Raw genomic sequence first — 11,554 nt, 5'->3', positions numbered from 1 at the left:
AAATGACAATTCAGTAGCAACTCATTAGAATAAAAAATGTAAAAGGGATACCTACCATCTTGTCTCGTTTAATCCACTGCCAATTCAGCCCCCTGCCTCCTGCAAAGAACATTAATGCAGTAAGTAAGGCCGGCCATATCTGTATAGTTCTTTAGTATATAATAATTAAGCCTATAGCCTACCACTAATAATACCAAATGATCCAGTCGTCATCGTTCTCTTTATTTTGTTTTGAACCAGTCATTCATAATTAAATAACATTTGCTGTTTATTATCTGATGGTTTACGTTAATGTCAATGTAAAAAAAAAAAAAAAATTAACACAACAGGGTACTTTTTTATTATTTTGAACAAAGTATTTTCAATGGATCAAGTTATTTGCGTTTATCAATTAAATGAGCAGGAAAAATAAGCTAACTGCGCCATCTAGTGGACCTTTTTAACAATAGACAATTTCGTGACTACTGACCCAAAGAAGAAAAAACACTTTCACAAGAAGAAAAAAATATGCCTGATTCCTGTTTAGTATGTTATTATTCGTAAATACGTGACCTATTACATATCTAGCCAACATTAAAGGCTAATATGTTTCACTCTTAAAAAATTGAGGTTCCAAAAAGTTTTTTTTTTTTTGCAGCAATACCATAGGACCATTTTTGTGCCATTGAAGAACATTTCAGTGAACAGATCTTAAAATAACCCATTGTTTTCTTAGTGTGAAGAAATTTTTATTAATCTAAAGAACCTTTTTCCACTATAAGAGTCTTCTGTATAATGGAAAGGTTCCATTGTTTTTAAAGGTTCTTCATGGAACCATGGATGCCAATAAAGAACTTTTTTAAAGAGTATTCGATTAGAATTCGATTTTATGGGAAACAAGATCAAATTTATTTAAAATCATTCATGGTTAATATCATCTTTCAATTGAAAAAAAAAAAAAAAAGTATGAAATATCATCATTACTAATTTATTGTTGTTGTTGTTATTATTATATCAATATCATTATTATCGGTCATCAAAATATCTTTTTAATGCCTTACCGCCTCCTGTAAAAGTGCTCTATGTGCAGGAATGCCCCACTATAAAAACCTCAGTAGTGGCTCAATACTGTCACCTTCTGATTGTGTATAAAAGAGGTCATGACGTCATTAAAGTTGTTATAGTTAGCCATCAAGGCCTACAATCTGACACAAGTTAATTAGCCTATGCAAATATGTCAAACAGAACATATTCAGCGTCTGAGGTACTGACGTACACGACAATATATTAGCCTACATTCATATAGTCTAGATTTAGAACTGCATAACCTGCAGTGGCGATTTATTGTGACTTGTTGCTTGTTTAAGACGCCCTATTTAGGTTTCATAGTGTTTATAAACGTATATGTAATGCTAAACCAGCGGTTGCTCGACTGTGCAGGTGTTGCACTTCTATTTAACACATCTATTGACTTAACCGAGCGACAGCTTTTAATGTTGACATTTGAATCTGTGCCTCTAAGTCAACACGGCCCTGTGTTCTCGTATACATCAACCGGACAGACAAATTATGAGTGGTTAAGCATTCAGCAGGTTGCACGTGTTACCAATCCATCAAGTGTCTTCAAATGCTAATTAACATAACAGGGATTCAGTGAACGCACAAGTCTCTTGTCTCTACACTCCGCTCAGGTTACATTGCAGTGTGTAACATGTGACACACCCTGAACCAAACCAGTAACTTAGACGCGATTGGCTTGTCACACATTGGTTGTATAGCCTAAATAAATATCCTCGAACGTGTCTGAAGGCGTTTTAACCATGATGGACCTGCATTTTACTGTAATAGAAAGTAAACTATTGTATAACATGAATCCTAAACGATGCAGGCATAAAAACAAAGCCCTCATTTCCCAACACAAGCTAATCTGCAAACAAACATTGCTTATAAATAACCTACATATGGGAAATATGACAAAGAACTGAAAACGTCATTTATGCGGAATAAAACAAACAACCGCTTAGCCTGGGCCTTTACGCATAAAGATAACTAAACAATAAACACACTCCGATTTTTTTTTTTTCTCCATTTGGCATTGTCATATGCGTTTAGAAGAAGGCAACAGAGAAGATCAAAGCATTCCACATGGGGAAATTGCACCCTGGGTAGCAGTTGGGATAGCTGGCCGTAACCTTGCTAATAAATTAAGAGGGAAGAAGGGCGAGTGGCAAAGCTGCACCTGCACGGCAAACATCTTCACCACATGTGAGTAACAGAGATCACGGGGCAAGACCAGACAGACAATTAGGCCTAACCAAAATCACCCTATGCCATTCTGCTTGCCTTAAATGAAAATGTGTCGCCAAATCCATTGAGATAATCAAATTTAAATGGCATGAACATTTTCTATTCCCCTAATTGTCATAACGTAGTGAGCTTAAGGAAGCGTCGCGTCATTTAAAGGGGAAGTTCACGCGTCAATAAGTAACTGGATTCAGCCTCGTCCCTTTACGGCTAATATATTAATAATTTGTTGTTGTTATTGTTTAATATATAGATGAACAATTTCCCATCAGCTATTTATTTTTTTTGCGAGCGAAAACGAGTGGGAGATGTAGCCTAGGCTGTTCAATCGATTGTATTGTACCTGGGTGTCGATTATTCAGCTGACGCGAAATTAAAAAGGCATCTTTTCTTAGAAAAAAATACCCGTGTATGTACTGTACGATACATAAAAAAAAAACTTAAAACAGCATAATTCGTCGAATGGAATACAGGCCTAGGCTATATCCAGTGTTTCCCATGTCTGTAGGCACACAACCAGTGCACATTTTGGATATCTATTTCTGGTCCTGGAGATCAGGAAGAGTTTGAAAATGTGTAGTGTTAGTGTGCCTCCAGGAACAGGGTTGGGAAACACTGATCTATCCCTCATATCCTCGTTTTCATTTGTGATTAAATGAACGCTGCGCTTTTAATAAGGCGCATTATATTTATTTTACAAGTTATTTTAATTTGATTATAATTTAATTCCATTGTTACATGCAAGATCATAAGGCCAGATATTGAAATACAACCAGACATTTCTTCACACGCAGCACAAAACTGTATGCAAAGTCCAACCACATATTTGTTGTTCATTTAAACCCGTGTCTTACACAAGCTTTACTCTCCCGTGCACGTCCCGCATATGCTGCTGTCTGTATAGAATAAACCCATCATGAACAGTAGCTGTGACATTCTTTACTGTCAGTTGATTTTACTTTGTTTTGAGAAACATCACACATGGTAGGTCGATCGGGACAAAGAGAATTGTGTTTTGTGTAGCACTCCCGCATGCTTAGTCAATGTTTTTTTAAGTATCGCTTGTTGTGTCAACTGTCATATCACGTTCGATCTTGAAAAGTTGAAAACAGTGTTTAAATGCATCCCCGAAGGGTTGTGCAGTGTCAACAGCAACTCAGAAAGATATTAATTGGTGTAACAAGAGATCTAGTGTCTTGTTAGCAGCCAAACTCATTTGTCAGACAAGCCGCTTCTTATCATTACAATTATAAAATTGTCTCTCGGAATTGAAACCTTTATGTGGATAATTAGGCTTATCAATAAAGACAAATGTCTTAAACATTTTGAATAATTTTCTATTTAAAGTTTTAAGATAATTATTTAAAAATGTCAATTTAATCATGCAAAAAGAATAATTATGCATATCTTAAAGCAAACAAACAAAAACAAAAAGCACCTGTATGGCAACGCTGTTAGGTGCATTTGAATAAAAATGAAAATCCATCGCCAGTTTTTGCATTCACCAACTGTAATTTGAATATTGTCAATTAGTGGTTATTTTAGCCACTGTGAGCACATTAACGAAATATTACAACGTAACTTGCAAATACGCGTTTGCTTATGATTAAATAAACTTCATAATTCAGTTGTCCATAAATATGCAAGGGCAATCTAAATAAATGTAACCTTCACCAATTATTCAAATTCCTTTCTTTAAGCATCTGCCAAAGTGTCAAGTTTTTTATTTATTTTCTTTTAGGCTATTACTAAATATTATTTTATTAATATCACACTCTGTCGTTTCTAAGCTTGAAAATAATTTAATGTAACAGAGCTGTAAGTCTTAGCAATAAATAATACATTAATAAGCCGAGACATGTGGGGTTGAAACTAGACGTATTAAACAGCTGAACCCCCACTGTCTTCCGTGATTAATTGATCGTTTCCTAGGAATGTTTTATTTGTAACTTCACCCCATTAAGAACTTCGTTTAGAGAGTGATTCGATTCCAGCCAACTGGGAAGCTCCGTTCACATCGAGCCAATCGGGATGTGGTGTCACACACCGTCTCCTGATTGGCTCTCTGCGAAGGGGAGCTTCCCCATTGGCTGTGCCAGATTTGCTGCGCGGATCTTAGAGTTGAAAGGCTGAGAGAGACTCACCACATTTCAGTGACAGATCAGGTAGTCTAAATGTTGCTGACTGAAAAAAAATTGAAAGTGGCCTAATTTACTTTGTAGCAGCGCATCTTATCGCTTCAGCACCTCTGGGAGAGGAGAAAACTATAAAGACTATTGGATATTCACTCATCCTTTATTGGTCTGCTTTGGAAAGGTAAGTGTCTATGAAAAAGGAAGTCTGAATGCTATAGAAATAACATTTTAAATATGCTGTAAAAAAAACAAAACAAAACAAAAAACAGAATATGCGTTTAATTGTTGCTTTATTTTTATTTTTATTTTTTTAAAAGTAAAATCAAAGTAAAACCAACCGTGATAAGTTCGTTAATTTTATTAATTGACATTAATTGAAAATAATTTATTATAGATTTAAAATAATTTACTATTTACTCCTCTTTTTTTCTGGACAGCATCTATTTACACGCGTCCTGAAAATGACGGATCTGTCGGGCACGGAGTTTGAGATCGACGTGGAGGGCCTGGAAACAGAGAGCGACGATCAGGCGGTGTTCACCGGCACCGGCGAGGACGAAGCGGGGTCCAAAGACGACGACAAACCCAGCCGCTTAAACCTCGGGTCTGGAGACCAGCGCAAACTGAGCCGCACTCCGAAATGCGCCCGCTGTAGGAACCACGGCGTAGTGTCTTGTCTTAAGGGGCACAAGAGATTCTGCCGATGGAGAGACTGCCAGTGTGCAAACTGCCTTCTGGTGGTGGAGAGACAGCGCGTAATGGCTGCTCAAGTGGCCCTGCGGAGACAGCAAGCGACAGAGGTGAGTGCGCGCAAACTAATCGCCTACATTACTCCTGAAAACACCATTTATTGTCATCAATATCAAATTGAGGAAACAAAACGTAAGGGCGAAAGCTTAAGAAAGTGAAACAAAACAGTGAACAGGCAGACTTTTCTGAATGTTGTCAGTCAGATCAAAACATTACTGCATTGCTACAGAAAAAAAAACTTACTTTTTAGAGCTAAATGTCATATAACTATGTTTACAACAATTTTAGGACAAAAAGGGAATATCTGGAAAGCAAATACCAGTGGAAAGACGAAGTATCTATCAGCGACACATCCGTCCATCGACCATGCTGGCAAAAAGTATTTTAGAAGGTGGGTAAAAATATAAAACAAACTGCATGTTCAAATTCAGAACTCTTCCTCACTTATATAAAGCTCAAAATTGATCTGACTTTTCACACTTTTCCCCTTCTTTTTAAAGCTAATTTTTACCCCTCTTTTCTCCTCTTCTCTCAGCCTTTCTTGGACTTCTGTCCATTTCAAATTAATTCACTTGGTTCCTCTCTGGATGTTTTCATGGCGTAAGCTTCTTTTAAATACAGCATGTTTAACTTACTAAATATATATAATATATATATATATATATATATATATATATATATATATATATATATATAATATTATAAAACACTTAAATTTAAAAAAAAAAAAAAAAAAAACTGCATGAGATTATTGATGACCAAATTTTAATCAATTTAAAAAAAAAACAAACAAACAAAAAAATTAATTAAAAAAATTAATTTTATTTGGTTCCTCTCTGGATATTTTCATAGTATAAGCTTCTTACTAATATATATATATATATCACACACACACACACACTGTGCATGATATTATTGATGAAAAAAAAAAATTAATTGAATAAAAAAATTTTGTTTAAAGCTAATTTAGAAATTCTTCACAGTAAATCAACACAAAAAAAATGTGGTATAAATCCGGTCTGCTCAATATAAATTAAACCAAATGTATCTTCTTCATTCACAGGATATCGTCCCGTGCAAAATGACCCATTTCTAGGTGCCAGTCCCGCTTTGCCCCCTCCACTGAGCGACCGCATGAGAAAGAGACGAGCTTTTGCCGACAAGGAGCTGGAGACTATTATGCTAGAACGAGAATATAAAGAACGGGAGCTTCTCGAGTCCAGCCAGTCCAGCTCTGCCTCACTTTTCCTTCCCGGCAATATGGTCCATGCTTCTGAGTATAACTCCTACAAGACAGCCTTCTCATCCTCCTCGGCCCCATCCACGGTTGAACCTTCTCCCAAAGAACTCTGCGGCTTTCTGCCTGGCTGTCTGGATCTCTCCCTGCAGTATGCTGCCACAGGTGGGACGACAGCTAACGTGGAGCTCATCTCCTCAAACGTCAGCGTAGCGACCACCTATCGCCAATACCCGCTCTCGCCGCGTTTCGTAATGTGGCCGAGGGGCAGTAGCAGTATTAGCGATGCCCTGTTATACCAGCAGTGCCTCTTGAATGCCACCTGCAGTCCAGAACTTGAAACCTGGAGCTGTTTGGGATCCAAAGATGATGAGCTCCACGGAGAGCCACCCGCCAGAGCATGAGGCAGCCGCGTCCAGGCTTGAGGGCTCTCGAGTGGCTCCAGAGCCCTGTGACCTCCAGCCGGGGCCCAGAGAGGCTCAGACAAGACTCGGCCAGAACGGAAGTGCCCGTTCAGCCTTCTCGCCTCCTAAGAGGGCGTATGGACAAGCTTTCCCAAATGTATCTCCACATGCAGGGAGCCATGAGCATGTGATCAACAACATGAGCAAAGACGCTGCCAAGCACACGCTGTCCATGAAGCTCAACTCCTTCCATTCGCTCATACAGCAGACACTCAATGACAAGAATGCGGAGATGAATGGGCCGTACTGTAAGGAACTGCTAGAGGAAGCGGCAAAAAAGTTCAGGGAGGGTACAGCCAAAGACACAGTGGGACTCAAAAGCTCAGAAAGAGCAGGAAAGGACTTTGTAGCAAAGCCATGGAGCACCAAGGTCACTGCAGGAGAGTCTCTGTCGTTCTCAGTGGAGGCCATATTAAAAAGACCTGCGCTTTCTTTAAATCGGACATCTCAGTAAGGCTTCCTGCTAAAAGGAAAAAAAAGAAGAATTTTAAAAGTAGATGCTTACTTTCTACTGATTGTATATTTATTCACACACACATATTTGGACATTTAGAAAAAGAAATGTCAGAAAAATGATCCTTGCATTAATCTAAGCAGCAATGCTGTTTTTTTTTTCACACGTCTGTATATATAAAAATGTACATACCATTTAAGACATGCATGTTGTATATTATAATACATTATAATGTGTAGATTATTTAAATGTAAATGTTAATTTTGCTACTTTAAACGTGTCAATAAAATGAAATTTTTAAATATTTTAAGATGTCCCATGTTCCAACCATACTTTGTGATATTATTTTAACATAAAAGTATTGTTTATATGAATCTAAGAATTAAGGCAATCAAATGAGGGGAAAAAGACAAAAAAAAAACAACAATAACAGTTAATTTAAAATATGCATACAAAGTTAAAAACAATTTATAAATAGAATGATTGAATGACTGATCAATTTTAGCAAACAACTGCTTGGTGTTCTTTCATTTGTTTTTAATTAGATCCTGAATTGTGGCTTTTACAGAGCAACAACAACACTTTTTTTGTTGTTACATTCTAGAGTCGATGTAAATCTGTGCAAATACTGCCACTATATAAATTTGATTCTTACTCAAAATTTAATTCTAGACAGATGACAATGAGCTTTTTGTGTACATTGTTAGAGAGGGAACCATTTACGCTGGCCATTAAGTTTATATAGTAACTGTGTGTTTATCTAAAAGGTTAAATGATTTTGTTTAATTATTCCGCTTTATGTGCAAATATGGAGCACCTGCTCAAGACATTAATTGTCTACATGTATCACAGATGTCGTTGAAGGAAACATGAGAAGTCCATAAATTGTGAAATCCCTTTTACAATTCACTCTTTTTTAACATTTAGCTTTAGCTGACGTCATGCTGGGAAGTGTGTAAATGCAGCATTTGTATTCTGAAGGTGACACATTCAGAGGATAAAAAAAATGACAGCTAAAAGGAAGAAAAAGAAAGTTAACATATTATACTTTACTACATTAAGGCTTGCGTCTGATTCCGTTCTATCATGTGAAATAAACCCTGAGCGTTATTTTAGTCTGCCTATTAAATTGAAATTTCCAAACTACATATGAAATTATTGTAAATGGACCCAATAAATGTTAACAACATAAGACTGAGACATTATAGTTTAAATGCTCATTGCTCAGTTCATTGGTTCTGATGGAATCATTTCTGGCTTCAAATAGAGCAGGGAATAGTCTCTTAGGAAAGCCCTCAGCACGTTATCTCCTAAAACCACTGAGAAGCTAGCATGAAATTATAGATTGACTACAGCTGTTGTGTTAGTCAAATTCAGCTTTCTTAGGAAGAATGTATATCCTGGTAAGACAATCAAGAAATAAATGATCACATTGTCTGTATCACTATAGAAGGTTGTTCTGTGCTCATTTTACCTGTTATCTCTTCACTTATTTACTGTAAACATTTTCTGTAAATACCCTTGCAATGTGGAAAATGGGTCAGTAATTTTGCAACAGTAGAAGCTTTTGAGTTCAAATATACTGAAGCCAGTGAGGGTCGATTGTAACAGTAGGACATTGGATCTGCTGTTGTCATCAAGACTGATGAGCCCTGTTCCCATAGTGTCAGATTTAGCACATTAGCAAAGTGCCATCGCTAGCATTGCCAGCATGTTTGTTCACTTCCTTTTACTAGACCCTTATGTCAGTCTAAGTTAACCTATCTTTTTAAAAACTGTTGCTAGCACATGAGGAAGGCAGATCAGAACCTTGCTGCTCCTTTATATTTCCTTAAAGTGATAGTTCACCCAAAAATGAAAATTCTGTCATCATTTACTTACCCTCAAATGGTTCCAAACTTGTATGAGTTTCTTTGTTCTGCTGAACAAAAAGGAAGATATTTTGAAGAAAGTTTGTAACCAGGCCACTTTGGGGCACCATTGACTTCCATAGTAGGAAAAAAAAAATCTATGGAAGTCAATGGTGCCCCAAAACTGTTCAGTTTCCCACATTCTTCAAAATATCTTCCTTTGTGTTCAACAGAACAAATACATTTATACAGGTTTGGAACAACTTGAAGGTGAGTAAATGATGACAGAATTTTCATTTTTGTGTGAACTATCCCTTTAAGCAGAGTTTAGGAGTAAATATGATAATGCAATTTATGTGAAACAAGCAGTTTTGTCTTTCAGGACTAATATTTTAAAGCGATCAGATTAACAAGAGTGAGATAAAATAGATTTTCATAACAGACAAAAAACATCAGGCAAGACAGTTTATTATCTAAATGCAGAAAAACACCACTCACTGCAAAAAAGATCACATTTTTATCAGTATTTGTTTTTTTTTAAATAGCTGTCATAAAAAGAAACTTTTACTTGAGAATGTATAAGTATTCTTTTAATCGTAAACCTCACTAAATATAGTTGGATTTATGCTTAAAACTAAACCAAAAACAATTTGTTAATATAGGGTTAGAAAAAAAAGTCATGATATGTACTCTAAAAACAACATTTAGCTTCTCATGTTAATGTATCTTGTTTTAAGAATGTTTAGATATTTTTACTGGAAAACAAGACAAAAGTACTGATGAAGAAAATGTTTTGTGCAGCATCAATAAAAAAAATGAAAATGCACTTCTGTTCATTTGCGTTGCTGCACGGTTTACACCCAAAACATTTGTCTGGCCAGAGTAAGTGAGGACAACTCAAACTGGCCAGGCCACGTCATTGTCCCACCTCGCACCTTCTTTTTCACTCGTTCCTCCCCAGGTGCAGAACAAACCCATCTCTCAATCTGTTGACTTTGTCGCCTCAGTTGCACAGCACACAGGCCGAGGCCGCGTTGCAAGACGCCGCGCATTTAACACATATTAAGCCGAAGAGCATGCGAACCTTAACGCAGGGAAGTCACAAGGCCACAGGGTTATTTTGACATGCGAAATAAATGGCGTGCTGTAAATTTTGCATTGGCTTTCACCAATGCATGAACGAAAGGGCCGGGATCCCAATTTGTTACCCTCATTTCAGTACCAGCAGCTTTTGTGTGGAATTCCTGCAAGGCAACATGTAATATAATAAGAAATGTGTAGCGCAGAAGCTTTTGTCAAATTTGCAGCTCTTAATTACCATGTTTGCTAAGCTGACAGCTGATGGAGTCAATGCGGGTAGTTGAAGTTGTGTCTGCTCACACACTCACACACAAACTACCATCATCCTCTGTGTTTCCATGGCGGAACCTTGTCAGGCAGGTTTATATCATTAACACCTGTGGGATGTTTTTCTTTTCTCCTTCCTTTCACTTACCCCTCTCTGTCAGCGTTTCAACACATGAACAAACACTTTCTTTTACAACATTCACTGTATTCTCCAATAAATAACAGCTGAGTATATCAAGAGGTTTTCCCTAAACAAACAATGCTGAAAATGCCACCTCCTCCCTTTCATGACAGGTTTATAAAGTAATCAGCCAAAGTGACAAGTCAGGGAGCGTGTGAATTGTGAAGCAGAGTACAAATGAATATCACTTTCAGATGTTCATATCGAAGCCAAGCCATGTTGCGCTTGTGGTATTTATTCAAAGGTATTATTTACATGGATCCAAACAATAGTACAGTCCTGACCTCCTCGCTGTGCTCCTGATTTTAAGCTCTCGTTTTTCGTTGTAGTTTGTTCGCAACATTTCCAAGACATTCAAGTAGATAAGCAAATGGCCTCAAGTTCAATGCAAATGCTTGTAAATCCAAATGTTTGTAAAGCGCTGCCTGTAACAACATTTCGTCTTGATCTGTCCTGGCTGGCCTTGGCACGTATGTCCATTGCATGTTTTTGTATTGCTCAGTCGACTGTTACTGTTGAGGGGCATTTTGTGTGATTTTAGCCTGAGTGTTTTGTGTGTACAAGAGCAGCAAACTATCTTCTGTATCCAGCAATGCATGGTCTTAATTTGCGATTCTGAAAGGAACATGGAAATTGTATGGAAATCCTTGGAGAGGGATGTCAGATTTTACTGCAAAAGCCATTTTCAAAGATCTTCGCTTAGGCTCATTTACAGTGTCCTAGCATGAGAGCTGAAGAATGATGCCAAGCTAAATCCAGAGAGGACAACAGTGCTAATCGAAAATGATCTTCGACCTGTTCTAATGTGCTTTCTAGTCTAATAAATGCTTGTTTTGCTGATTTGTTGCAAATA

At 37.2% G+C, this 11,554-nt stretch overlaps 2 protein-coding genes and 1 long non-coding RNA gene across 3 annotated transcripts in view; 2 read left to right on the top strand and 1 right to left on the bottom strand.

Annotated features, from left to right (window-relative positions):
- The window catches only part of dmrt1 (doublesex and mab-3 related transcription factor 1), a 55,662-nt gene that overhangs the window by 39,596 nt on the left and 4,512 nt on the right, over window positions 1–11,554 (top strand). The window lies entirely within an intron of this gene.
- Window positions 3,221–7,633, top strand: dmrt2a (doublesex and mab-3 related transcription factor 2a). The gene is given in 5 exon segments (XM_051892587.1): window positions 3,221–4,599; window positions 4,856–5,218; window positions 5,457–5,559; window positions 6,232–6,727; window positions 6,729–7,633. Coding segments are annotated over 4 exon segments (1,533 nt in total). The 5' UTR covers window positions 3,221–4,599; window positions 4,856–4,879; the 3' UTR covers window positions 7,324–7,633.
- LOC127512044 (uncharacterized) overlaps window positions 5,032–11,554 on the bottom strand; it is a 63,595-nt gene continuing 57,072 nt past the window's right edge. Inside the window, exon 3 of the long non-coding RNA XR_007930122.1 lies at window positions 5,032–5,194. This is a non-coding gene — a long non-coding RNA (uncharacterized LOC127512044). The remainder of the gene's footprint in view (window positions 5,195–11,554) is intronic.

Source organism: Ctenopharyngodon idella, chromosome 5 (genome assembly GCF_019924925.1).
Source record: "Ctenopharyngodon idella isolate HZGC_01 chromosome 5, HZGC01, whole genome shotgun sequence".
Classification (NCBI taxonomy): domain Eukaryota; kingdom Metazoa; phylum Chordata; class Actinopteri; order Cypriniformes; family Xenocyprididae; genus Ctenopharyngodon; species Ctenopharyngodon idella.
The sequence above is the reverse complement of the archived record's forward strand: the minus strand, read 5'-3'. Positions and strand labels throughout refer to the sequence as shown.